Source organism: Python bivittatus, unplaced genomic scaffold (assembly GCF_059951505.1).
Source record: "Python bivittatus isolate LINGU-HERP-01145 unplaced genomic scaffold, Pbiv_v1 ctg000350_np1212, whole genome shotgun sequence".
In the NCBI taxonomy this organism is placed as follows: domain Eukaryota; kingdom Metazoa; phylum Chordata; class Lepidosauria; order Squamata; family Pythonidae; genus Python; species Python bivittatus.
In genome coordinates, this window is record NW_028277074.1 from 18,854,782 (window position 1) to 18,879,278 (window position 24,497).

Consider the following 24,497-nt stretch of genomic DNA (forward strand, 5'->3'; position numbering starts at 1 on the left):
TTCTTGGCACCTGCTTCAGGACTACAATTTCTTTGTACTTTAGTGTTTTCTCTCTTGCCACCTGAAGTATCTGTGCCTTAATAGTTTTTTTAGTAAATCTTATATGTACTTCTCTTGGTAGTTTATTTCTCATTGCATATCTTGTGTAAACACGAAAAATTTCATCCATCCCGTCCATCATCTTCTCTTTAGTTATCTCCAATGCTTCTGCCAATATTTCTGTCATTGTTTCCGGAAGATTTTCACCTTTTTCTTCCTCTATATTTTGAAATCTCAAATAGTATTCTGATTTATCAATTTCCCATCCTAGTAGTTCACTCCTGCCTTTTTCGACTTCACTCAATCGGGTATCGATATCTCCAATTTTCTTATCTCTTTGTCTTCATCTTTGATTTTCTTGAATCTCTCCTCATATTTTATCATCATCTGTTGTATACTTTCATCTGTCTTTTCAATTCTATGCTCAATATTCTCCGTCCTCTTTCCAATCTTCTGGATTTCTTGCATAATTGCCTGCAATGTCACTTCCTTCTCTTTTTCATATTATATCATTGTCTGGATTGAGCGTTGTCTCCCAGGTGGTGAGGAGGAAACTACTGATGTTGATGAAGTTGGGGCTATTATTTTCCTGCTCATCTTGGTGCTTGAAACCGGTTGACACACTTTGTCTTTCTTCTTCCGTTTTGGAGCTGTCCCGGCTTTTGCAGTCTTGATGGCTGCCACTCCGTCGCTGGTTTAGGGACTTCTCCTGGATCAACCAGGGACTTTGCGGTGTCCCTGGGATCTACAGGACGTGCCCTATATAATCGCCATCTCTACGGGATGGCTTGGGTCCTTCGGGACCATCCAGCACCGGAGATATCGGCTGCGATCTTGGGAGCTCAAGATCGCACACCGTAACGCCGCAACGCCAACTCCGCCTCTCGGTTTTTATGCCAGGTTTTAATGCAGGGTTCACTGATATTTACATTTTGAAAGCACTTAGGTATCCTTTTCTTAGGGTACACTCCCCCCCCCCCCGGGCTGAGGTTTTGAGTGGCATATTGGGATAGACTCCAGAAGAATGGGTGGGGTCAGGACAAAATTACATTTGTTTCATTTCCTTTATATTTAAGGGTAATTCAAATTAAACACAATTAATGCGATTTCTATCCAGTCATTAAAGATTACTGTTTGTAATTACTTTTGGAGTTCTCTGCAAGCTGCACCCGAGGTTTTTGGGAACCACATGGGGCTCTGAGTTCAAATATTAGAGTATCAAAAATACAGAAAATGGAATACCAATTTGAGAAAATAAAATAAGCTATAGATGGGCAAAGCAGGGCATCAGTGTGACGCTAAACTATAACTAAAACAACGGATGTTAGCAGTAAAAAGATGCTTTCCAAAAGGAAAAGTGAACTTCACAGTATCTCTTTGCTTTAGAGCAGTGTTTCTCAACCTTGGCCAGCTGAAGATGTGTGGACTTGAGCTCCCAGAATTCCCCAGCCAGCTGGCTGGGGAATTCTGGGAGCTGAAGTCCACACATCTTCAACTGGCTAAGGCTGAGAAACACTGCTTTAGAGTATATTTCTTCCTGTGCGTACTGTATACGTATACGTGAATGACTCTAGGCCACTCACTCTCAGCCCAACCTACTTCACAAAGGAGTTGTGGGTAAAAATGGAGGTGAAAATATGACACCTTGAGCTCCTGAAAGAAATGTGGGATATAAATCAATTAAATAAAGATACGATTCAGTACTGCTATGCAATGGTGATGGGTTAAACAATGCTTTAGCTGGTCATCTACTAAACTAGATTTCATTCTGGCTAACTTGGTAAGCTGCCTTACTTATGCACAATCCAGTGTTCCTCTGTTAATCCCAATTCTGTCCTATTAAAAAAAACTCTACAAAACTCTATATAAAAGCTTGGTTTTCCTGTAAATAGATCAATATTTTAATTGAAGAAAATATAAATACATATTTACACATACATACAATACAAATTGGAATTCAATGTTCTTAACTACTGCACGCAGACATGTTGTAACTATGGAATACTAACCCTTTAAGCAAAATGTTTCCATTTTCTCCTTCTTTGGCTACTCCAGTGTGAATGGAGCACATCCTTCAATTCAAAAGTGTGGAAGCATATTTTTTCAAAATGTTAGTATTTGCAGTTTGTTAGTATGATAAGGTAGTATAGAAAAAAAATTACTGTAGTGCTGTTTAATGCTTTAAAAAGCATTTATATTTTTACATATGAATTGTTCAAAAATGTTAAATCTTCTCTTGTAATCTGAAATTGTTCAGCTTGGATACGATTTTCAAGTTTAGTAACTCTGTAACATTAAAATGGAGTATATCCAAAAGAGAATGAGGTTTGAATTATTTGCAACTCAGATAACACAAAATCAATCACTAAACACCATCATGGGGATTTTATGCAGAATTTTGTTAATTATCAAGAGTAAATAGTGCCACTTTCCTTGTGTTTTTCAGGGTGTGCCGATTTGCATCTTCTAGACATGCTGACACCCACAGAAAGGAAACGGCAAGGGTACATTCATGAACTCATAGTAACAGAGGAGAACTATGTGAATGACTTACAGTTAGTAACAGAGGTGAGCGTAATTGTTCATACTTTTAAAATACCTTCCCCAGATTCATTTTTTTCTTGCTAGATTCTGCATAGTTAAGGTATGCCTGCTGAACATAGACAAACTTTTCAAATACAATGATCTTGAACTGCCTTTTGTCCTGGATCAGAACTTGAGCCCGTTGGTGCCAATATAACAGTAAATTTTCCTGATGCTTGCAAGCCTCCTTGTCCATGGAATTGTATTTTGGCTGCTCTGAGTTAAGCAGTTGCTTAATCTCTCCTGTTGGAACCACTGAGATTTTAAAGCGCTGATCTTCGATAATATTACATCCTATGAAATCATCAAAATAATGCAGGAAGAATTTTTTGGATCTTTGATCTTAAGCTGAGAGCACAAATGAAGTACAGAGTAAGTTCTCTAAACTGTTTATTTAAATCTTCAGATCTTCCAGAAGCCACTGATGGACTCTGAACTGTTGACCGAAAAAGAAGTTGCTATGATTTTTGTAAACTGGAAGGAACTCATTATGTGCAATATTAAACTACTGAAGTAAGTTGCTTTTGTAAACATATTTTTGCCAATAACAGATTGGGGAATCTTTCCATTTCCTTGGGAAGGAAAAATATGGAAATTAAAATGATGTTTTGTTTGTCGTGAAAACTGAACATGATGTATGAGTAGATGAAGTATATGGAAAAAGTATTACACAAAAAAGTACAGCTTGTTGAAAAATATTATGCCATAAGATGATGTGTACTTTATACTACATTTTTCATCAAGTTTAAATTAGTCAAACAAGCTTTTCTAATTCCATTAAATACAGGGAAACACAACTGTTATGATCCCTTTTTTGCAGTTTATTATTACTATTTCTTTTCATTTGATTCCTTTCTTGTACTAATCAGGATGCTGAAATGGTAATGGGCTTCTGATGAGCCATTTCAATACAGGTTACGGAAGATCTACCCCCCTTCATTATGCACCCTTGACAGCTTCATATAATTATAAAAAATCCATTACTGCAGAATAATTATTTAGATTGTATTCCATTTTAAATAAATGTAAATATAAATGAAATCAGATTTCGTTTCTCTCCTTCTCCCATGTGCTGGATTTTGAAACAGGGTGTGTGGTACAACACTCAAAATCTATGCAACAATTCTCTAGCCACAGATTTTATAATTTTCTCTTTCTGTCACATTAAAAAATAATATTTGGCAATAAATTTAGGATGTTTCTAGGAACTAAACCCAAGATTTTCACTAGTCCTGTGTGGCCTTGCTATCTCAGATTGAGCAATATATTAATGTAGATTTTTTTTAAAAAAGCTGTTTTCTCCATCCATAAGCTTAAATGCACAGTTGAGGGTTTTAGCCAGTCAGTATTTTAATCCAATATATATCTCTGTTCTGATGGTTAGTTCTTTGACCCAGTTGAAGCTTCCATCACTAATTGAGCAGGGTGATTATTTGGGGGATTCCTACTTCTTCTTACAGCCCTTTGGCCACTTTGCTCCAAATCTGTTCCAGCTAATTTGGGGGATTGTTCAAAACAATGTAGAAGATGCCATGAGGGAGCTGCAGGGAAAGGCCAGTTGCCTCCCTCCAGTTCCACTGATATAGAGGCGGGCTGCCTTTTGCTAGCCATGGACCACAGTTGATATTTTTTAGAGGATTGAAAGGTACAGATAGGGTGGGGCCACATCATAGGTGGGCAGGGCTCTGTTTGGGGTGAAGTTTTCCAGGTTCTTTGTTTTCTGTCAGATACATTTATTTTACTGTATACCTTATGCTACAGTTTTCAAGTGTTTCTTCCCTCAAAATGGAAGGAAACCGCTGTAATGATCAGAGGAAACTCCCAGGGCAGCAGAAATAGGACTTGGTAGCCACAGGTTGTTAACCCCTACATTAACAGAAAGTACTGCTGGTTGAAAAAAATTTTTCATAGTGGATGGCCTCCAATTGGCTACATTCCAAAGTTCAAATGCTTTGATTTGTGCAGTATGAATAAAGGGATTAAACCAAACACCTAACAGAATATCTCTGTCACTTTTTGCTATTTAGAGCACTGCGAGTTCGTAAAAAGATGTCAGGTGAAAGAATGCCAGTTAAAATGATAGGTGATATCCTGACTGCACAGCTTCCTCACATGCAGCCCTACATTCGGTTCTGCAGCTGCCAGCTTAATGGGGCAGCGCTCATCCAACAGAAAACAGATGAAGTGCCTGACTTCAAGGAATTTGTTAAAGTAAGAGAATGTCAGGTTTGCTAATCTTTTTCTTTACAAAAGCATCTGCATTTAAAATGTGCCAAGCAGAAACACAGCTTTATAACTGAATGGTTTTCTCTCTAATGACATTTATCTTCTAATGGCAATAACTTGATCAAAGAGGAATCAGAAGTAACAATTGCACAGTTCATGAATTTGTAATGCTCCTATATAAGCACATCACGGTTTAGAGGTCCATCTATTCAATTCCTGCATGCAACGGAGCCTTTTGACTTTGTTCCAAATAACTGACTTTTTATGCAGTATGGCAAGATTCTTTTTAGAATTAGGAAGTTTGAAAAACAAATTGTGATTCTGCACAACAGCAGCCATGAGTTTGTCGAAGAGTGAAAGAAGCAGCCTTCATGTTCAGGTTAATGATCTGTTGCATTCAGCATCCAGTTTCTAGCAGCAGCCAGATACATACTTCTCCGCAACTAAGGAGGGGCCTGAACAGCTGTCTGGAATATAGATAATTTGAAATTCTGCGTCCGTTCTATAAGTAAATGGTGAAGCCAGGAAAAACTATCTGGGGAACAGAAGAATAAATATTAGGTGTATGATACTTTTCCATGTACAAAGATATGTCCAACGGGATAACTGTCTTTCCTCTTAGTCATATGCACATACTTCACCGTTAGCAGAACTGGGGAAATCTATGTTAAGTAACTCTTCTGCATTCTCTGTAGCATTTCCTTCAGCACTTAGTCAAGGAATGCTAGCTTTCAATCCCCCAGAATAGATTGGTGAAGTACTTGCAAGTATATCTCTTGTGAACTACTGCTCTGTATCTTTTAATGTAACTTTGGGTATAAAAGCTTATCAATTTGGGACACTGAGAATTTTGAAGACTTCTCAGTGTGTCCCAGATTGAGATTCCTGGGGATTTAGATCCACAGAAATGTATCTTTACATCATTATCTAAAGCAAAGCTCTTTCTCTGTTTTGACTAAAACATACATATGTTGCAAAATCAAGTACATAATATCAGAATCAGTTTCAAAAGATTGGATCAGGAGGTCATTTTAACATTAGCATTCACATAATCATAGCCACAATACATTTTTAAACCAATATACTGATATGTCAAGGCTTCTCTGATAAAATAGCTACCTACCTGAGACAATCTATCTCTAGTCTATCTGAGAGAAAAACATCTTAACTAGAGAGCTTCATGCCTCTTTGAACTTGGGGTATTTATAGTTTTTTCAAATGTACGGTTCACCTGTTAATTCTTATTACGTGCTTGGACTGATCAGGGGCAGAGAACATAAAATAAGACTGTCTTATTTCCCAAGTCAGAAAGTGCATGCTCCTGGGGTAAGAGAAGGCACTGATATGCCCTGTAACAATTCTTTGGGATTTAGTCACTGTGCCCATGCAAGAAAGACTAGTACCCCAGGACTAGAAATTCTGATAATGTTGCATGAGCAAATGCCTACTCCTTTTCTTTCTCCTTTTTCCCCTTACAACCTCCCATTCAGTTTCCCTAATAGAGACTGTTTCTGTTTCTGTGACCAAAAAATAGCATTTGTATGTCAAATTAGCAACTTAGGCCTACTGTACATATTTTAATACTATAGAGGTGCAGATAGATAGATAGATAAAGATTTGATATTTACGTAAATGTAAACAATAAAGGAAGTCCCTGTTTGCTTTTGACATTTTAAAAATACCTTTCATAAAGCAGCTGACATTTCTTGCTTTCTCAATATTTCAGAAATTAGCAATGGATCCTCGCTGTAAAGGGATGCCATTGTCAAGCTTTTTGCTAAAGCCTATGCAACGAGTTACACGATATCCTCTGATAATCAAAAATGTAAGTCCTTTTGCTATCAGATTAAAATATTGAGATCCATATTTCTTTGCTTTGTTAATTTATCTGGTATGTGTGAGATTTGCCCCGTTCGACAGAGAAACTCTCGTGACACGTGTGGTTCACAAAGAAGGTTTACTCATGCGTAACGTAGTAGTCACAAGCAAAGCCAGGACTGGCTTGGTACAATTGCATCACTTGTTATATTCCCCCCTTCCCGCGCTTTTTCCCGCCTCGTGATCGCGTTGCGGCTGTGGGCTATTAGGCCCCCCAATGTCCCCCCTGATCGTTCATGATGGCAGGGTCGGTCAGAGTCCATTGTCCTTGATTGCCAGTCCCCCTCCGGCTGGGTTGGCCCCTCCCTGCTACGTGCAGACCCGCGGGTTCTGTGCTGCGTTGCGATCTTGTTTCGCTGCCCTGCGGCCCCGTTCCTTGCTTGCTCGCGCCGTTATCAGTTCATAATTAAAAGCTTCCGCTGCGGTTTTCCTGTTTAGCTGGCCGCAGGTGGCTCGTTAATTAGCGGCGCTTTCGGTTCCTCTTTTCCCCGCTAGCTACCGCCGGTGGATTCCGCGTGGTCTGGTTGCGAGCTTCCCTGCAGCCCCGTGCTTCCCTGAAACCTCGTGCTGACCGAACCTGACATGCCGCCCCCCTGACGACAACTCCCCCCCTCGGTCCTATTTCGGCTTCCCGGGGTATTTACTGTAAAAGTCCCGCACTAGGTCCGGCGCCCTTATGTGGGTTTTACTCACCCATTCGCTGTGGGACTTGGGGAAATGTTTCCATTGCACTAGGAGCTGGGTCTGCCCCTTGTGCCTCCGGGCGTCCAGTATCCGGTTGATTTCGAAATGCTGCTCCCCCCCGACCATGATGGGTGGTGGTACTCCCTCCGCCTTGTGCCAGGCGTTCCCCGGCTGGTGCAACTTTAGCAGGCTGCAATGGAACACCGGGTGGATCTTCCCGAGGCTTTTCGGGAGCGTCAGCCTGACGGTCACCGGATTGATGACCTCCGAAATGGGGAACAGCCCCACAAACCTCGGGCTGAGTTTTTTCGATGCCTGGTGCGTCTTTAGGTTTATGGTTGACAGATACACCTGGTCCCCCACTTTCCACTTTTCCTCGGGGAGCCTCTTGCGGTCCGCGTGCTTCTTGTAGTCGGCTTTGGCTCTTTGCAATGCCGCGTGCGCCGCTCGCCGGGTCTCGTCGATTTGGGCGAACCAGGCGTCCAGGGAGTTGATCTGGGATTCCGGCTGAGGCAGCTCCGGCATGGGGACGAAATCTCTCCCGGTGGCTACTTTGAACGGAGAGAACCCGGTGCTCTTGTGGACGGCGTTGTTGTATGCCACCTCCGCGAATGGTAGTAGCTCCGCCCAATCGTCCTGTTGGTGCCCCACGTAGCAGCGCAGGTACTGTTCGAGCCCCCCGTTCAGGCGTTCCGTGGCTCCGTCCGTCTGCGGGTGCGCCGCGGAGGATAGGGCTTGTTTCGTCCCCACCCGCTTCAGGAACTCCCGCCAGAACCGCGCGATGAAGTTGCCGCCCCGATCGCTGACGATACGTCGAGGTGCGCCGTGGAGTCGGTAGACATGTTGCACGAACAGTTTCGCCAGCCCCTCGGCCGTGGGGACTCGCCGGCACGCTACAAAGTGCGCTTGTTTAGAGAATAAGTCCGTGACCACCCAAATGGCGGTCTTCCCCTTACTCTCCGGGAGCTCCACTATGAAGTCCATGGCGACCTCTTGCCAAGGGCCGTCGGGTTCCGCTACCGGCTGGAGTAGGCCTCTAGGTTTGCCTTTGGCTCCTTTCGCTGTTGCGCACACCGGGCAACCCCCCGAGTACGCCTCCACGTCCTTCCGGAGCGTGGGCCACCAAAACTGCCGCCGGATTAAGTGGAGTGTCTTTACGAAGCCGTAATGCCCCGCGCTCCGGCTGTCGTGGGCTCTCTCCATGACCTCCCGTCGGCAACCCTCGGGCACGTACAGCTTTCCTTCGTGCCACCACAACCCCTCTTGGCCGGTTAGCACCTCTCGGTTCTGCTTGAGCCAAACGTCCCGCTCCGCTGCCTCCGCGAACCCTTGCCTTACTTCAGACGTCGCGTCCTGTCGCTCCCACTTGGTCTGGCTTCGGGTCACCGCCTTTGCAGCCAGCCTGCTGGCGGGGATGACGGAGTCCACGATCTCCTCCCGTAGGCTGGCGTGTTGGGGCATGCGAGACAGTCCATCCGCTAAGAAGTTGCGCTTCCCGGGGATGTGTTTCAGTGTGAACCTGAACCTCCCGAAGTATTGGGACCACCGTGCCTGTTTGGGGGATAGCTTACGCGGGGTCTTCAGGGCCTCGAGGTTCTTATGGTCCGTCCACACCTCGAACGGTTCGGTTGCCCCCTCCAGTAGATGCCTCCACGTGGCCAGCGCCCACTTGACCGCGTACGCCTCTTTCTCCCACACCATCCACCTCCTCTCCGTCTCGGTGAATTTGCGGGAGGCGTAGGCGCACGGGTGGATGGCCCCCTCTGGGCTGGGTTGGAGCAGGACTGCTCCCGTTGCCACGTCTGATGCATCCACTTGGATTATAAACCGCCGGTCTGGGTCGGGATGGCGCAGGATCGGCTCCGCGGTGAACCGCTGTTTTAGTTCCTCAAACGCCCCCTGGCATTCTGCAGTCCACGCGAGTGCCATGCTGGGCTTGGGGGTTTCCCAGTGCCCTTGGTTTTTAGCAGGTCGGTTAGGGGAAGGGCGATTTGGGCGAAGTTCGGGATGAACTGACGATAGAAGTTCGCAAACCCTAGGAAGCTTTGGAGTTGCCTCCGGGTTCGCGGCGCTTCCCAGCCCAGGACATCCCTTACTTTCGCCGGGTCCATCTCAATTCCCCGGCTGGATATTCGGTAGCCGAGGTAGTCTAGTTGCTCTCGATGGAACTCGCATTTCGAGAGCTTTGCGTACAGCTGTGCCTTCAGCAGTCTCTGGAGCACCGTGCGCACCAGGCTCACGTGCTCCGCCAGGGTCTCGGTGTAGATGAGGATGTCGTCCAGGTAGACCAGGACACCCCGGTAGAGTAGGTCGTGCAGCACCTCATTAATTAGCTGCATAAATACCCCGGGGCCCCTTTTAATCCGAACGGCATCACGGAAAACTGGTAGCTTCCGAGCGGGGTGTTGAACGCCGTCTTCCACTCATCTTTTGCGCGAATCCTAACTCTGAAGTAGGCTTCGCGCAAGTCCAGTTTTGTGAACACCCTCCCCTTCGACAGATGCGACATCAAGTCCTTCATCAGGGGAGGGGGTATTTGTACTCCGTGCTGATTGCGTTCAGCCCCCGGTAGTCTACGCACATACGGAGCGAGCCGTCCTTCTTCTCCCGGAATAACACCGGGGCCGCTAATGGTGACTTCGCGGGTTGGATGAATCCCCGTGCTAGGTTCTTGTCTATGAACTCGCGCAGGGCTCCCATCTCCCTCCTCGACAGGGAGTACATTTTTGGCTTAGGCAGGGTCGCTCCTGGCTCTAGCTCGATGGCGCAATCACTGGGCCGGTGTGGTGGGAGCTGGTCAGACTCCTTCTCCCCGAACGCTGCCGCCAGGTCTCGGTACTGCCTCGGGATTCCGCCGCCCGTCGGGGTTCCCCGGGTCCGGCCCCTCGCTTTGCGGTCGCCTCGCCAGTCGCCGCTGCCTCCGCTCGCCTCGGGATCGTGGCGGGTCTCCGGGGTCCCGGCGCTGCTGCTGCTGCTGTTGCTGTTGCCGCCCGGGTCTCGGGCCCCATCTGCTCTCGCCCCGTCTCCCGGTGTCCCGGACCCTCCGCTTGTCCGCCGGTGGTTGCGGCTGCCTCCGTCTCCACGGCTCGGTCCCCTCTGCTCTCGCCCCTCGCCGGTCTGTCGACCCCGAACCGCACTGCCTCCGCCGTCCAGTCGACTCGTGGGTTCCGCCGCCGCAGCCACGCCAAGCCGAGTACCACCGCGTAGTCGGCCACCGGGACCACCACGAACCTCAGTTCTTCCCGGTGACTCCCGATCGTCATCTGGACCGGCTCGGTGTAATACTGAGCTGGTCCCCCCCCTGCCAGCGTGCCATCTAACTGGCTGAATGAAATGGGCTCCCGGAGGCGCCTCAGCTGTAGCCCGAGCCCCGAGACCACCGCTGGGTGCATCAAGCAGTGGGTGCAGCCCGAGTCCAGTAGCGCCCGTAGCTGCGCCTCCCCTCCGGATCTCACCCCCTGGACGTGTATCCTCACCCGGAACGGTGGGCAGTCCTCGTCTCCTATTGGGTCCGCGCGCCTCAACTCCCCTGCTCGCACTGGGACGCCGTTCAGTGCGAGCGCGCCTCGTTTCCCGCCGGCTCCGAGTCCTCTCCGGAGGATGCTGTCTCCGGGGTCGACCACCCCACGCGTCCTTTCTCGGTCACCGCCGCCACTGCCCCCTTCCGCGGTCGGTCACCGGTCCTTTTCCCGTTCGCACGCGGGGGTTTGACTTCGGGCCGTGGTGGGGCGCCTTCCCGCTCCGTCGGGCACTGCGCCGCTCGGTGGCCTCTGCCTCCGCATCGGAAGCACAGATTCGGGGCTCTGGTCGCCTCTCGCCTCCCGGTGGACTGCCGTCGACCGCTCCGTCTCTCCTCGGGGGTCCTCTCCCTCGGCCGGTCCCTCGTCTGGTCCCGTCGTCTTGTGCTCTGTTGGATCTGCCGCCACGCCGATTCCGCCGTTCCGGCCAGCCAGATCCAATCCTTCACTGTGGACGGGTCGTCCCGCCCCAGTGCCCGTTCCAGGATCTCTGGGTTGAGTCCCCTCTTAAAATACTTCACCTTCAGGGACTCCGGCCAGTCCGCGAGCTTCTCGGCCAACCTCCGGAACTCCAGGGCATATTCCGATACCGATTTGCCCCGCTGTCTGAATTGTAGGATGTCGTCCTCCGCCCGCTTGGCGCTCAATGTGTCCTCGAATCTGTCCCGGAGCGCCTGCATGAAGTCCGGGAAACTCCGTAGTTCCGCCGCGTTGGCATCGTACAGCCCGATCACCCAGCTGGCGGCTTGGCCATCTAGCAGCTCGGCCACGTAGGATACCCTGTCCTCGTCTCTAGCGAATAGGTGACCACCCCTCTGCATGAACCCCCTGACGTGCGTCAGAAAGTGCGGCAGCTGCTCGGGGTCCCCTGAGAACTTCCCAGTGATACCTCGAAGTCTCAGGGCATCTGCCGCCCGTTGGTCCTCCGACCGGGGCGCCGTGGGTGGTGCCGGCGGGGGTGTCGGACCGCCCCCCCTGTCGCTCGCCTCCTCGTTCACCGCCGGTGGCCCCACTCTCTGTAGTAGGGTCTGGAGCATCGCCTCCACGGCGTCTAGGCGTCGCTCGACTCTCTCCTCTAGTCGGGCGAATTTCTCGCTCCACTCACGGTTCCGGAACCCCGAACCCCGGGTCATCGTAACGCCCGAATCGTCTGGTCCTTGGTTCACGCCCATCGACCACCGCTCGGATGGAGTGCGCCCGGCCCTGGCCGCTGCCCCGTCGCTCCCGGGCGGCTCCGACCGCCCTTCCGCGAGCCTGGATCCCTCGCGCTCCAGCTGACCCACGGATTCCTCGTCGCTGGTCATGCCTGTATTGAGAAAGAAAACGCTCCTCGGTGGTACCGGGTAGCGCTGACGGTGAGTCCTGGCTTTATGTGAGATTTGCCCCGTTCGACAGAGAAACTCTCGTGACACGTGTGGTTCACAAAGAAGGTTTACTCATGCGTAACGTAGTAGTCACAAGCAAAGCCAGGACTGGCTTGGTACAATTGCATCACTTGTTATATTCCCACCTTCCCGCGCTTTTTCCCGCCTCGTGATCGCGTTGCGGCTGTGGGCTATTAGGCCCCCCAATGTCCCCCTGATCGTTCATGATGGCAGGGTCGGTCAGAGTCCATTGTCCTTGATTGCCAGTCCCCCTCCGGCTGGGTTGGCCCCTCCCTGCTACGTGCAGACCCGCGGGTTCTGTGCTGCGTTGCGATCTTGTTTCGCTGCCCTGCGGCCCCGTTCCTTGCTTGCTCGCGCCGTTATCAGTTCATAATTAAAAGCTTCCGCTGCGGTTTTCCTGTTTAGCTGGCCGCAGGTGGCTCGTTAATTAGCGGCGCTTTCGGTTCCTCTTTTCCCCGCTAGCTACCGCCGGTGGATTCCGCGTGGTCTGGTTGCGAGCTTCCCTGCAGCCCCGTGCTTCCCTGAAACCTCGTGCTGACCGAACCTGACAGTATGCACTGGAACAGCCAACTCTAGCCTGATGGTCACCAGATATATTGGACTGCAACTCTGCCCATCCCTATGTCTGTAACCATGATAGCTTTGAACACTAGACCTTCACAAGCATATAGTCTACCTATATCTGATCTAAATTATATACACTTGATATAAGATAGTCTTTCTCTTTCCCCTCTCCTTTATTAGTTTTATTTGGAGGCTAGACCCCTACCCTGCACAGATGAAACTAACGTTTGAATTGATCTGGTCTTTAGTTCTTTAAGAGTATGATTAGATTGTTAGCAAAATTTGAGAGTTCCTGACTCTCCCCAATTAGGATTCAAGATAAGTTTCAAGATAGGTTTCAGGATGGGTTTCAAGATAAGTCTGAGGAGTGAACAGATAATGAAAGGTTCAAGTTATATTAGAGTAATATAGGAAAGATTAAAATGAGATTGGTTTGAAAATGAGTCAGCCTTAATCTGTTTTAGCAATCAAGAAATAAGATGTTTTGTCTTTACTGATTTGGACAGGATTTATTTAAACTATGTTATTTCTTGGATTTTATTTTTATGTATTTTTATAATTGCTAAAAATACTCTAAAAAGATAATAGTTTTGCAGGTTTCTAAAGAACTAAATTGGCTTATTTTTATGTAGATATTAGAAAATACTCCTGAAAATCACCCTGATCATAGCCACCTGAAACATGCTTTAGAGAAAGCAGAAGAATTATGTTCGCAAGTGAATGAAGGTGTACGTGAGAAAGAAAATTCAGACAGATTAGAATGGATACAGGCTCATGTTCAATGTGAAGGATTATCAGAGGTAAAGCTTAAATATATACAATCAAATTGTATTTTACTGTTTTTTTAAAGATAGCTAATGAAATAATGCTGATAACTGTATTTAGTTAGAAAGATACTAGTAAGTTTTTTTTTCAAATTTTATCCTGCTCTTCATTGGACATAACTTCTGCCAGCGTCAATTTTCTGTGTTTCCTTTCTCTTTGACCTCCTTTATTAAGTCACAATATGTTGTTGACTCTTCTTGTGACAAAATGAAGTCTGTAGTTTTTATTGAGTCAGCTAAGTTTCTTTCATACCAGCAAACATTCCACTAGAAAAATCAACTGTTTTCTATATCAATAATGCTGAAAAAGGCCATGTTTCTTCAAATCAAAGGTATAGGTTAAGATTGTTGTTATTAATTACTGGGTTTATACATCACAGTAAGCCATAATATTCTTTGGTTTTAGCTTAGTGTGTAGTGCAAACCCAGCCATTCTGCTTTATAAACTGTGATTTATGCTTAGAACAATGCATAAGTTCTGCCACTGTAGGTTAGCACGATGTGAATCTAGACATTCTGTGTTCACATGTCACCTAACCATGGTTTAGCATAAATGAAGAAGCAGTGTGCCTCAGGCTATGTATTCCCATTCCTCCTCCCAACTCATATGGTCAGATAGAAACATTCAGATTTTTCTGTCCCTTTCCCTTGTTTGGTTGTCATCTTGAGCCACAAACTATGATTAATTTTAACTGTGGATAGTTTAAAACAAGTCATCTTCAAATGCTAGTTTCTGAAGCTGTCTTCTTTAGATTAAGCACAGTTAATATTAACTACAGGTCCAGTTTGAGAAGCAAAGCTGTACTAAAAAACAAGTGGAAGGAACAACTTGCCAATTTCAATTCTTGGCTGCTGGCACTTACTGGCATTTATTATACTAATCCATATCTTAATGTGATGGTAAATGTGGCCAGTGTTGTCAACAGACAGAAAGTATTCAAGTGGTAGCAAAACTAATTCAGTGTATTATAAACCCATTCTGGCAATCTACTGCCACCAGTTTATTTTTACACATCCTTCAGTTCTTTAAACTTCCCTTCTTTCAAATCTGATTGAAGGGCACAAACCTAAAGGAGTAATTCCAGCAATAGCCCTTATTTTCCAGCCACACCACCAAGTGATGACATTACGCTGTTGGGTTAAGGCATTTACCCTGAACAGAAGCTGATATCATAAGTTCAGTTACACACAACAATGTCACGACTGGTATATTTTTATACATCTCACTGCTGCTGGGTTTGTGTGTGTGTATGTTTTGTTCCCCCTCAGCAACTTGTTTTTAATTCTGTTACAAACTGCTTGGGGCCACGCAAATTTCTGCACAGTGGGAAACTCTACAAGGCCAAGAGCAACAAGGAATTGTATGGTTTTCTGTTCAACGACTTCCTCCTGCTGACACAGATCATAAAACCTCTTGGTTCATCTGGCACAGACAAGGTTTTCAGCCCCAAGTCTAATCTGCAGTATAAAATGTACAAAACCGTAAGTATCACTTTTAAAGTGGAAATACTGATTTTTAATTAAAATATCCTTTTTTCATATAAAAGCATGAAGGCCCCCAACCTCTTGAGACCAGTAGGCATCTTTGGAATTTTGAGAACATATTTTGGATGTTTTCATAAAATGCTTCCATGCCCATTCCAAAATGGTTGCTATGGTTGCCTAAAAGCAAATCAGTGAGGAGGTTTTCATCAGGGAACTAGGGAGCCAGCAAGGTGGCTTCCTGTGTGTAGAATGCTGGTCCATTCTCCCACGGTCCTATTTATATCTGTGTTTAAACTGTTTTTAAATTATTTTAAATTTTTAATTGTTGAATTGTTGTATTATACTGTTGTTTTATAATTGTTTTACCTGATTTTTTTATTGCATGCCACCTAGAGTCACATCTGTGAGATAGCCAGCTATATAAATTAAATAAATAAATAAATCTCCTCTAGTGTTCATCCCATCCCCAGATGCCCCATGCCATCTCCTAGTTGATCTTGGACTTTGCTTCAAAATAAAGCACTGGGTGTCAGGCTCTCGAGGTCAAACTCAACAGAAGTTAGCCAAACACTGGATGCAACATGGTTAGATAAGATCTTTGATGCATACTTGAAAGACTCCACTTTGAGCAGTTGAATGCCCTCTATCAATACGACTGTGTAGCTGTCTCTTATACCCTCGGCAGTTTAAATCCAGCCCTTCTTGTTCCTGCTTTGCCCATGGTATAATAACATCTTGTACTGTGTTTCTCAGGCCTGGTGCTAGACAGCAGTTGACTGCTGACATAATGAGTATTCCTTGTTTGGAAAACTAGTCCTTAACTTAATTCCCACAGTGGGCTGAAGTTATCCGCTGTTCTTATTTTTTAATAAAGCATAGGGGACAGTGTCAAAATCAGAGGGATTCCTGGGAAGAAAGAGGATGTTAACAATACATAGGCATTTTTCTTTGGAGTGTGTAAGCTTATTTTAAATAAGTGATGATGTCAGGTGGACATGATCAACAAAAGAAATGTTTTCATCACATCATTGTCCTTGGACACTTTTAAGAACCTTCATGTAGTCCATCAGATAGTTCTAATTGGGCTGCTTCACATTCAAAAAATCTTGCATGGATGACTCTAATATAGTAAAATAACTATCTATTAAACTGTAATAAAACTAAACATATTTGTTTTGCTGAGTGCACACACAGCAGATCTTTCCAATCACCATAATTCTTTCTTATATCAGTTCAGGTTTTCCTGTGCTTATGAAAACACAGCCATAATTATACCTTTCACATACAAGAGAAAGGCAACAACTTGACATAGAAATTAAACTGCATCAGTAGAAAATAGTGGGCAGCAAGTAGAACTTTCAATAAATTAATGCAGTATGGAATATTGTAGCTAGCCAATTATAATCCTTTGTTTTCTGTCTCTCCCTTCTGCTCACCCTTCTCCCCCAAAATTACATATTTTATAGTCACTGAGCATTCTTAGTCCTTGTTAGCCTAATGTTGGCAGTTTGGGGGTTAATTGCAACCCTTAATGTTCCCAAAGCACCCTGATTGTTCTTATCTGTTTCTTGGGACCAAGCTAGATGTGTTTCTAAACACATAATTAAAAATGTATCAGATATTTTTACAAAACTAATTAGAGATGCAGGGAAGCAAATTCTATTATGGCCTGAAGGGATGCTTAATGCTTGCTTTCTCTTCTGTGATATTAGCAAAAATCTTCCTCTCTTCCTTGTCCCAGAACTGATTGAGCCTTGGGGGGGAAAATCAATGTATGAAATGGTTCTGGTTAAAAATGGTGTAGCTTAGCTGGCTTTAAATATTATTATATTTTAAAATGGACATGGTTTGGGATTATGTATTCAGCTTAGTCCTCATGGCTACAAACACGTCAGCATTCACCAGCTGTTCGGAGGAATGATGGAAATATGCTTGTGCTCAATTTCTGATTCCTCAAAAACACATCTCTAATGTCTTAGTGATTGTCTATAAATGTACTTTTTAGGCTTGAGTAGTTACACAAAAAGTAATGTCTTCATCCTTCCTTTTTGGTCTAGTTTGTGTTTGTATGTATGTGTGCGTGCGCGCACGTTGTTTACCCCAGAAGCAGAGATGGAACAAAAACATACAGTATCCTCAATAGTTCTCATGTAGTCTAACTCTGGCAATTCTTTATGTTTTCCCACAAGCTGTGGATTTTTGATATTAGTGAATTAATTGAAGCAATTAAGTCAAGCTTTGGACAAATTATTCACTATAGTTTAAAAGCATCACAATTACTATTAACATGCAATAAAAATGGCAAAACATTTTCTGCTATAGATCTGCCTTGATATCTCTTCCTGTTTTCAGATAAATCAGCTAAACCAAATCAGTATTTTCCACTTATACATTTAGTATAGTGATCATTCCTGGTGGTGACTGTAAACTCCCAATAGAATTAAATAGCTATTTATAAATTGAAGATACGGAGGGCACACAAAACAAAGAATGTATATTTGTGATATACCATATTTTTCCATGAATAAGACGCCCCCATGTATAAGACGACCTCCACTTTTCCAACCCAAAATTAAGAAATCAATATTTTAAAGATAAAGCAGAACACATTTTTATTTAGTAATTAGGTAACATTTACATGATACACTCAGTGGGAGGAGGTCCAAACTGTCTCTCTGCAGCTCTATTTCCATGCTCTTTTGCATAACTGATTACATTCAGTTTGAATTTTGCAGAGTAAGACATTCGCTTATTTATTTTTTTATTTTCCGACATCTTTATGGGCTCAGAATGCTCTGACATTACCGGTCCCTGTCGCATCTGCGCACTGCCTACACGCTCCCAATGAGATGTGTTCCAATTGGTTTGTTCAGCATCAGCTGACGTCAGTTACATAAGGCTCGTGATTGGAGGAAGCCTGTTTGCAGAGACAAAGTATGGGCAGTTTCGTAACCGCGCGGCTTACTTCCTTGCATAAGACGACCTTCAATTTTTAGTGTAACAATTTTAGAAAAATGTATCATCTTATACATGGAAAAATACAGTATTATAAACATCTAAAGTTGTTTCCCACAAAATATATGGCATGGTCTCTGGAAAACAATTTCATGGCCATCACTGACCTAATGCTAAATCTGAAAAAATGAACATGTTGGTTAAGCATACAGATTTAAACTTTGTAGATATAAATTGTTTTATGGGACATATCATCTGTGAGTATCACAGAGTCATACAATGAGAAGGGGCCATTTAAACTACTGAGGCCAAATCTCTGCTCAGTGCATGAGGATAGTGACACTGATGAATGTGTATGGTTGCTGAGGTTCTATGCCTGGCAGCGTCTCACACTACCAACAAAGCGTTTTGGATGTTTCTGAGGCTGTTGCTGGTCGTAGAGGCCTTTTTTCCTGTGTTCTGGGCATACTGTTTATGCTGATCCCAAGCTTGGCATGGGAAAAGCACCCCAGTTCTTATACAAAATTTGGGTATTCTTTGGTTTAATGCCCATGTTCTTGACAATATTTGTAGCATTGGACTAGAAGTGATACTATAATAACTATATTTCAGATATAAGTGATAATATTCCAGGTATTGTATTGCCCATGTTGCTACTGTCTTGAGCAGATCAGTACACAGCCTTTATGGAAAGAAGGACCAAATGCATCTTTGCAAATATGCTGAATTCTTTTCCCAGTGGATGGCGGACTTCTTTAAAAAAAAAAACTCTGAATATGTTTGCAAATAATGTAGTTACGGCCTGTGGATACACAATAAATCTAGATTGGAGTGGATACATGGCAAATATTTTGTATGAAAAGAAAAAGTAATATCTACTCAGCAGCATACCAGTCAGTTGTATGCTAAGCTTAACATCTGTTGTAAGGCTTTCATTCCAAATTGGTTAAACTGAATGTTGCCTAATATTTCTGCAGCCTATATTTCTAAATGAGGTTTTGGTAAAACTGCCTACGGATCCTTCTGGGGATGAGCCCATCTTCCATATCTCACATATTGATCGAGTCTACACACTTCGTGCAGAAAGTATAAATGAAAGGTAAAACGCCATTGTATTAGCACTGAACATTACTGGACTTTGAATGTTCTCTTTTTTGTTCTATCACACAAACATGCAACAGATACTTTGTTTCATTGTCTTCTAGCATCCAGTGTTATTAACACTTAACTTTCCATTTTCCCATTTTTGATTTCACAGCAACTATGTTTTTATGCTTATATGCTCAGTAACAACTTTGGTCAGAAAGTAGTTTTAATTGAGAAAAGAAGCACAAAAAGATGGAAAAGACCCTCATCTCCCTGCATTGTCAACCCACTCTATTGTCATTTATTTTTCATGGAGAAGACCTTGTGCACAGATCCTTCATATCTCACCCAGTTTGGCCTTAAGAATTAGAGCTAAAATAGGTTCATGCTTCCATGCAATCAGATTTGCTTACCTGATGCCCTTTATAACAATGGGTAACTTTGTTTCCACCTTCTCTTTCTGAAGGACAGCTTGGGTTCAGAAAATCAAAGCTGCTTCTGAACTTTACATAGAAACAGAGAAGAAGAAGAGGGAAAAAGCATACTTAGGTACTGCACTGGGGGTACAGTTTTAAGTTTTCCCCAAAATAACAGAAGAATATTATAATGAATCTTGCCTGTTCTTGCCACAGTCCGATCCCAAAGGGCAACAGGTATTGGAAGGTTAATGGTGAACATTGTTGAAGGTATTGAACTGAAGCCCTGCAGATCTCATGGTAAGAACATTATTTGTTCTTTTTTTTTTTTCACAGTGTGACAGAAGGCACCACTTAGGGTTATTTAATCTGCTTAATGTAAAACCATTTGTCAGAAAAAATACAATGTTTTAACAGTGTCATTTGAATCAGTGTCTTGACCACAAGGGAACACTAGACTGGAAGTTAAAACAAAAAAATCTAGAAGGCAGCAGTGGGAAACCACTTCCATGCTGTTGCCTGATTCTGATTCTGCATGTGTCCATGTACTTACCAGGAGCTGAGCTTGAGTGAGAGCATCTTTACCTTTATCTTTACCTACCTAGACTAGCACAGCCTGTATAGTTTTAAATAATGTTAGTAGCTTTCATATGTTTCACAGGTCAGCCCATCTATTTTTGGCAATTTCAGGCAGACAGATAAGGTGAAGTTTTATTGATTCCTGCTTCCTCCCATCTCCAGGGAAAGGAATGAATTCACTGCCTGGGCCATTTGGGTTTAATACTAGTGGTTAGTTAATATGTGGCTTGCAAGTGGCGAGTTGCACATAACATGATTAACTTTGAATGATGCCAGATTCATTTTACAGCATTCATACACTCAAACAGCCAGATAAATTGTTCTTGTTTAAACACAAATGATGATGTATGACAGACTCTTCTGAGTCTTGTGAAAAGAATAGAACTAAATTAATAAATTAATGGATGCAAATATGTAATCAGTGCTATGCCATCTATCTGAATTCTCTTATTAGGAAAGAGTAACCCATATTGTGAAGTGACGATGGGCTCACAGTGTCATATCACCAAGACCATACAGGACACTCTCAATCCAAAGTGGAATTCTAACTGTCAGTTTTTTATCAAAGATTTGGAACAGGACGTGCTGTGCATAACAGTGTTTGAGAGAGATCAATTCTCTCCTGATGGTAAGTGGCACCTCTAATTTTTCAGCTTAGTTTTGTGTTCAGAGCAGCTCTTCTAAGCCTATATAGTCAGTGGGGCTGTGTTCATATGACAGTGTGCATGGATGGGTGGTTTTCAAATGTCTCATTCTTACAGCACTCCTTGACAATAATTGAAAATACACTCTTGAATAGCAAGGATCTTCCAATGCAGCAAATAAGACAATTCCAATAGTTGCATCTGAAAGGGAAATTACCTGGTCTACGTTCATGCACAGAGTTCCTTGTTTTGTGGCATTTTCCTAGAAATAAAATATATACTATACACAAGGTATGCTTCTGTTTTTCAGCTTGATCCCAATATTCACATTCGTTATAATCATGTACGTTTCCTATTTCAGATTTCTTAGGTCGAACAGAAATCCGTGTGGCTGATATTAAGAAAGACCAGGGCTCAAAGGGACCAGTTACAAAGTGTCTTCTCCTGCATGAAGTCCCAACAGGAGAAATAGTTGTCCGACTTGATCTGCAGCTGTTTGATGAGCCTTAAAAAGAACATGAGAGGTTTCTACAAAATAGCTCAGTTCTTTTATAAGTGATAAATAATTTGCCCTGCAGATATTATGACACAACTCTTAATAGTCAGATTAATTTCTGAGAATACTGAATTCCAAATTGTGAGAAAAATATTTTCATTTTATTTTTGTTCTGTTTTCTGTGGAACTTCTGCTGCAGTATTCAGAATTTCTAGAATAACAGAGCTTAGTCTGTGCTCTGACAAGGTAGAGAAAACATTGCACTTTTTCTGGTTCCTGCAGCATGCTGTGTCGAGAGGGTGTCCTAATATGACTTTTTGGACTTTCTCATGATTTCCCCTAGACGTGTTGTGCCTATTGCCCCTCAGAGTAGTATATAAACAAATTGTGAATATATTTATATAAAAAATATCTATAACATGAATGCATTCTTGCCATGTAAGATATTTGGATTTCTTTTAGGAAGTTCATGATATTTGAATGTTTTCAAAAACCAAGAGGAAAGAAAGAAATGTTGAAGTGACAGGTACCTGTAGCCTTGAATGTTTTCAAGAGCTGAGCTGAAGGCTGCTTTTTCATAGTATTTGTTAAGCAGATATTTTGTAGATTTAACAACTAAAACTGCTGGCCCAGATGCAGTAATTTAAAATGGGGATTAACCTAATGACAAGGAAAAGTTGCTCTAGTCCACAAAAGCTGTTACTCTCCATGAAGACAAGGCCAAAATATTAGGAGAGTTTATTACACTGCATTGTGCCTCAGTCAAATGAATTGATACAATCATTTTGAAATTACATAGGCAATATATTATAGCTCATCAAGAATATTAGTTGCAGATTTACCCCTTTCAAACATTGGATGTGCTAAGACTGCAAAGCGAGTGATCTCAATCAAAGGAACCTGTTGCTATCCTGCAAATGTAAAGATTCACTGATGTACTGCAATTCAAATAGGAAAGCCTTGATTCAGCAGGGTGCTTGGAAATCATTTGAACAAAAGACTATGACTTAAGAACTTGGATGAACTTGACACATTGACAGAATTTGGAAAGTATTTTATTTCAGTACAAGTGCATTCTCTCTCTGTTTTAAGTTATTCCGTTTGATACCCAAGGATCATGCTTAAATGGGGATTTTTGTAGATTTTCAGAATGGGAGGTGTTGATGGTTTTGTTAGCACGTCAATGTTCTCGTGAGTTGTGTTGGCTTTGCTGTTCTTTGCATGTTGTTTTGGTACTAGTTTCCATGTTTTCTGTGGAGATGAGTGTTCTTTAGCACAGCAAACCTTTATTATTTCCATTAGGAAATTAGGATAGCTTTATACTTGATAGGTATATAAGGTCTGGTGATAAATGTAAATTGTGCTTGAAACTGTTTGTGTATTATTTCCAAGGAGGCCACTGTATTATTTTCAGCAGTCATTTTTTTAAAAATCCTGTATGTTGGAGAAACAACAAAGTTTACATTTCATACTTTTAAGAATTGGTTTACTATTTATTTATTGAAGATAGTGTAGAATTTTGTATCAGAAATGACATACTTATGTATTTTTTTGACCAGAGAAACACACTTTAGTTAGAAACTTTAAACTGACCAAGTTTTAGAGTAAGTTTAACTTAACAGGCATGCAGTTATTTAGCACTGACTGGTTGAAAACACAATAAAAAATCATTTAAGTTTTTATTTTTCAATGTTGTTGGAAATGTCTGAATTAAAATATGTAAATAGTACTAAGCTCACACTTTCCTTTTTTCTGTATCAGTACATTTTATTAAATATAATGTATATGAAAATAATACATTATGTAGAGGAAAAAAAGAAAATCCTTTCGTGCTGGAAAAATATTAAATGTCATTGTTCTAACTTTCTTTGGCCATGCTTGAACTCAAAAAGTCTTAACAAAGCTGGTTGTTGCTTTCTTTTCATAGATTTAAAAAATGTTTAGAGAAATCTTATTGGACAAAAAAAAATAGCAGGTGCATCAGCTCCACTGCCAAAACAAATTAGCTGCATATTCTTAGAAGAGGACAGGAAGCCAACACTTTGATGAAAAAGCAACTCACAGGATCTCACTTAATAAATAGACCTGACAATAAAACTTTGCCAAGTTTGGATAAATCATTTATTTATCCATGTTAAAAGATCACAGACATCAAGGGAAAATTCAAATCTAAAGGATTTAATACATATATATTATGCATGAATGCAAAATTTGAGCTATGAAGCAAAACTCATATTTCAGCATATAAATCATTCTAGTTACTCAGTTAGTACTAATGGTCCTATAAATAGATACTCCTCCTCTAGATTTGTCATTTGCATTCAACTTCTTTCACAAACACACACAGTACCTTCTTCAGAATGACTAAAGAGAGCTGTCTCCCATCTTTCCTGGCCAATGCCCACCTATCTTTTGCATTACTGAAGTCTTTTGTTATGGCTGAATGTGCTACTGTAGCTATGAATCTGGTGTCTTTGACCAATTAATTGCTTTCAGCACCTTGCTAACACTAGCTGATCTCAAAAGCAATACTTTCAGCATGTGTTTAAAAGTCTCAATAGAAAAACTACCCCCTCCAAAACCCCCTGAGGGGTGCCTGTCTGATGTCCTCTTCTTGGGCAGAAGAATACGAGATTGATTCCTCTTGATTCTGTCCTTAAATCTATTATAATGTAATCCTGATAGATCCTCTTCTTGGGCCATTTAATACGAGATTGATTCCTCTTGATTCTGTCCTTAAATCTATTATAATGTAATCCTGATAGATCACTTAATATCAAATGCAATCCTGAATCCCCAAAGAGTTCCTCCTCCTTGCTCTACAGCTGGACTTTTAGTTATCCCTCTGACAGATATAGTACTGCATGTATCATACGGCCACAGAGGAATTCACAAAGAGCCAACTGGAACTTAATCTTAATATCTGCTTGAAATTAAATCCAGTGGATTTAATTTAATATCTGCTTGAATTTAAATCCAGTGGAATTATTCTTAATATCTGCTTGAATTTAAATCCAGTGGAATTATTCTTGCAGAAGACCATGGCCTTCAATACAAGATAAATGGAACAATCCCTGCCATTAGTAGCTAGCAACTAGTCCATGTTTTGTAATAATAGGAAACAGCAAAAACCAA

At 42.8% G+C, this 24,497-nt stretch overlaps 1 protein-coding gene across 14 annotated transcripts in view; it reads left to right on the forward strand.

The window, feature by feature from the left end:
- Nucleotides 1-23,224, forward strand: part of ITSN1 (intersectin 1) — a 120,791-nt gene extending 97,567 nt beyond the window's left edge. For 6 of the 14 annotated variants that reach the window (XM_088144650.1, XM_088144648.1, XM_088144649.1 and 3 more), the window contains 11 exons: nucleotides 2,486-2,607; nucleotides 3,029-3,135; nucleotides 4,650-4,848; nucleotides 6,575-6,673; nucleotides 13,510-13,677; nucleotides 14,971-15,183; nucleotides 19,119-19,240; nucleotides 19,694-19,776; nucleotides 19,860-19,943; nucleotides 20,677-20,850; nucleotides 21,228-23,224. In XM_088144650.1, the coding sequence (XP_088000776.1) occupies nucleotides 2,486-2,607; nucleotides 3,029-3,135; nucleotides 4,650-4,848; nucleotides 6,575-6,673; nucleotides 13,510-13,677; nucleotides 14,971-15,183; nucleotides 19,119-19,240; nucleotides 19,694-19,776; nucleotides 19,860-19,943; nucleotides 20,677-20,850; nucleotides 21,228-21,376 (1,520 nt within the window). In that variant the 3' untranslated portion in view covers nucleotides 21,377-23,224. Of the gene's footprint in view, nucleotides 1-2,485; nucleotides 2,608-3,028; nucleotides 3,136-4,649; nucleotides 4,849-6,574; nucleotides 6,674-13,509; nucleotides 13,678-14,970; nucleotides 15,184-19,118; nucleotides 19,241-19,693; nucleotides 19,950-20,676; nucleotides 20,851-21,227 lie in introns of those variants that run through there. The other 8 variants (XM_088144651.1, XR_015796792.1, XM_088144655.1 and 5 more) reach the window with 8 other exon arrangements.
- The last annotated feature ends 1,273 nt before the right edge of the window (nucleotides 23,225-24,497 follow it).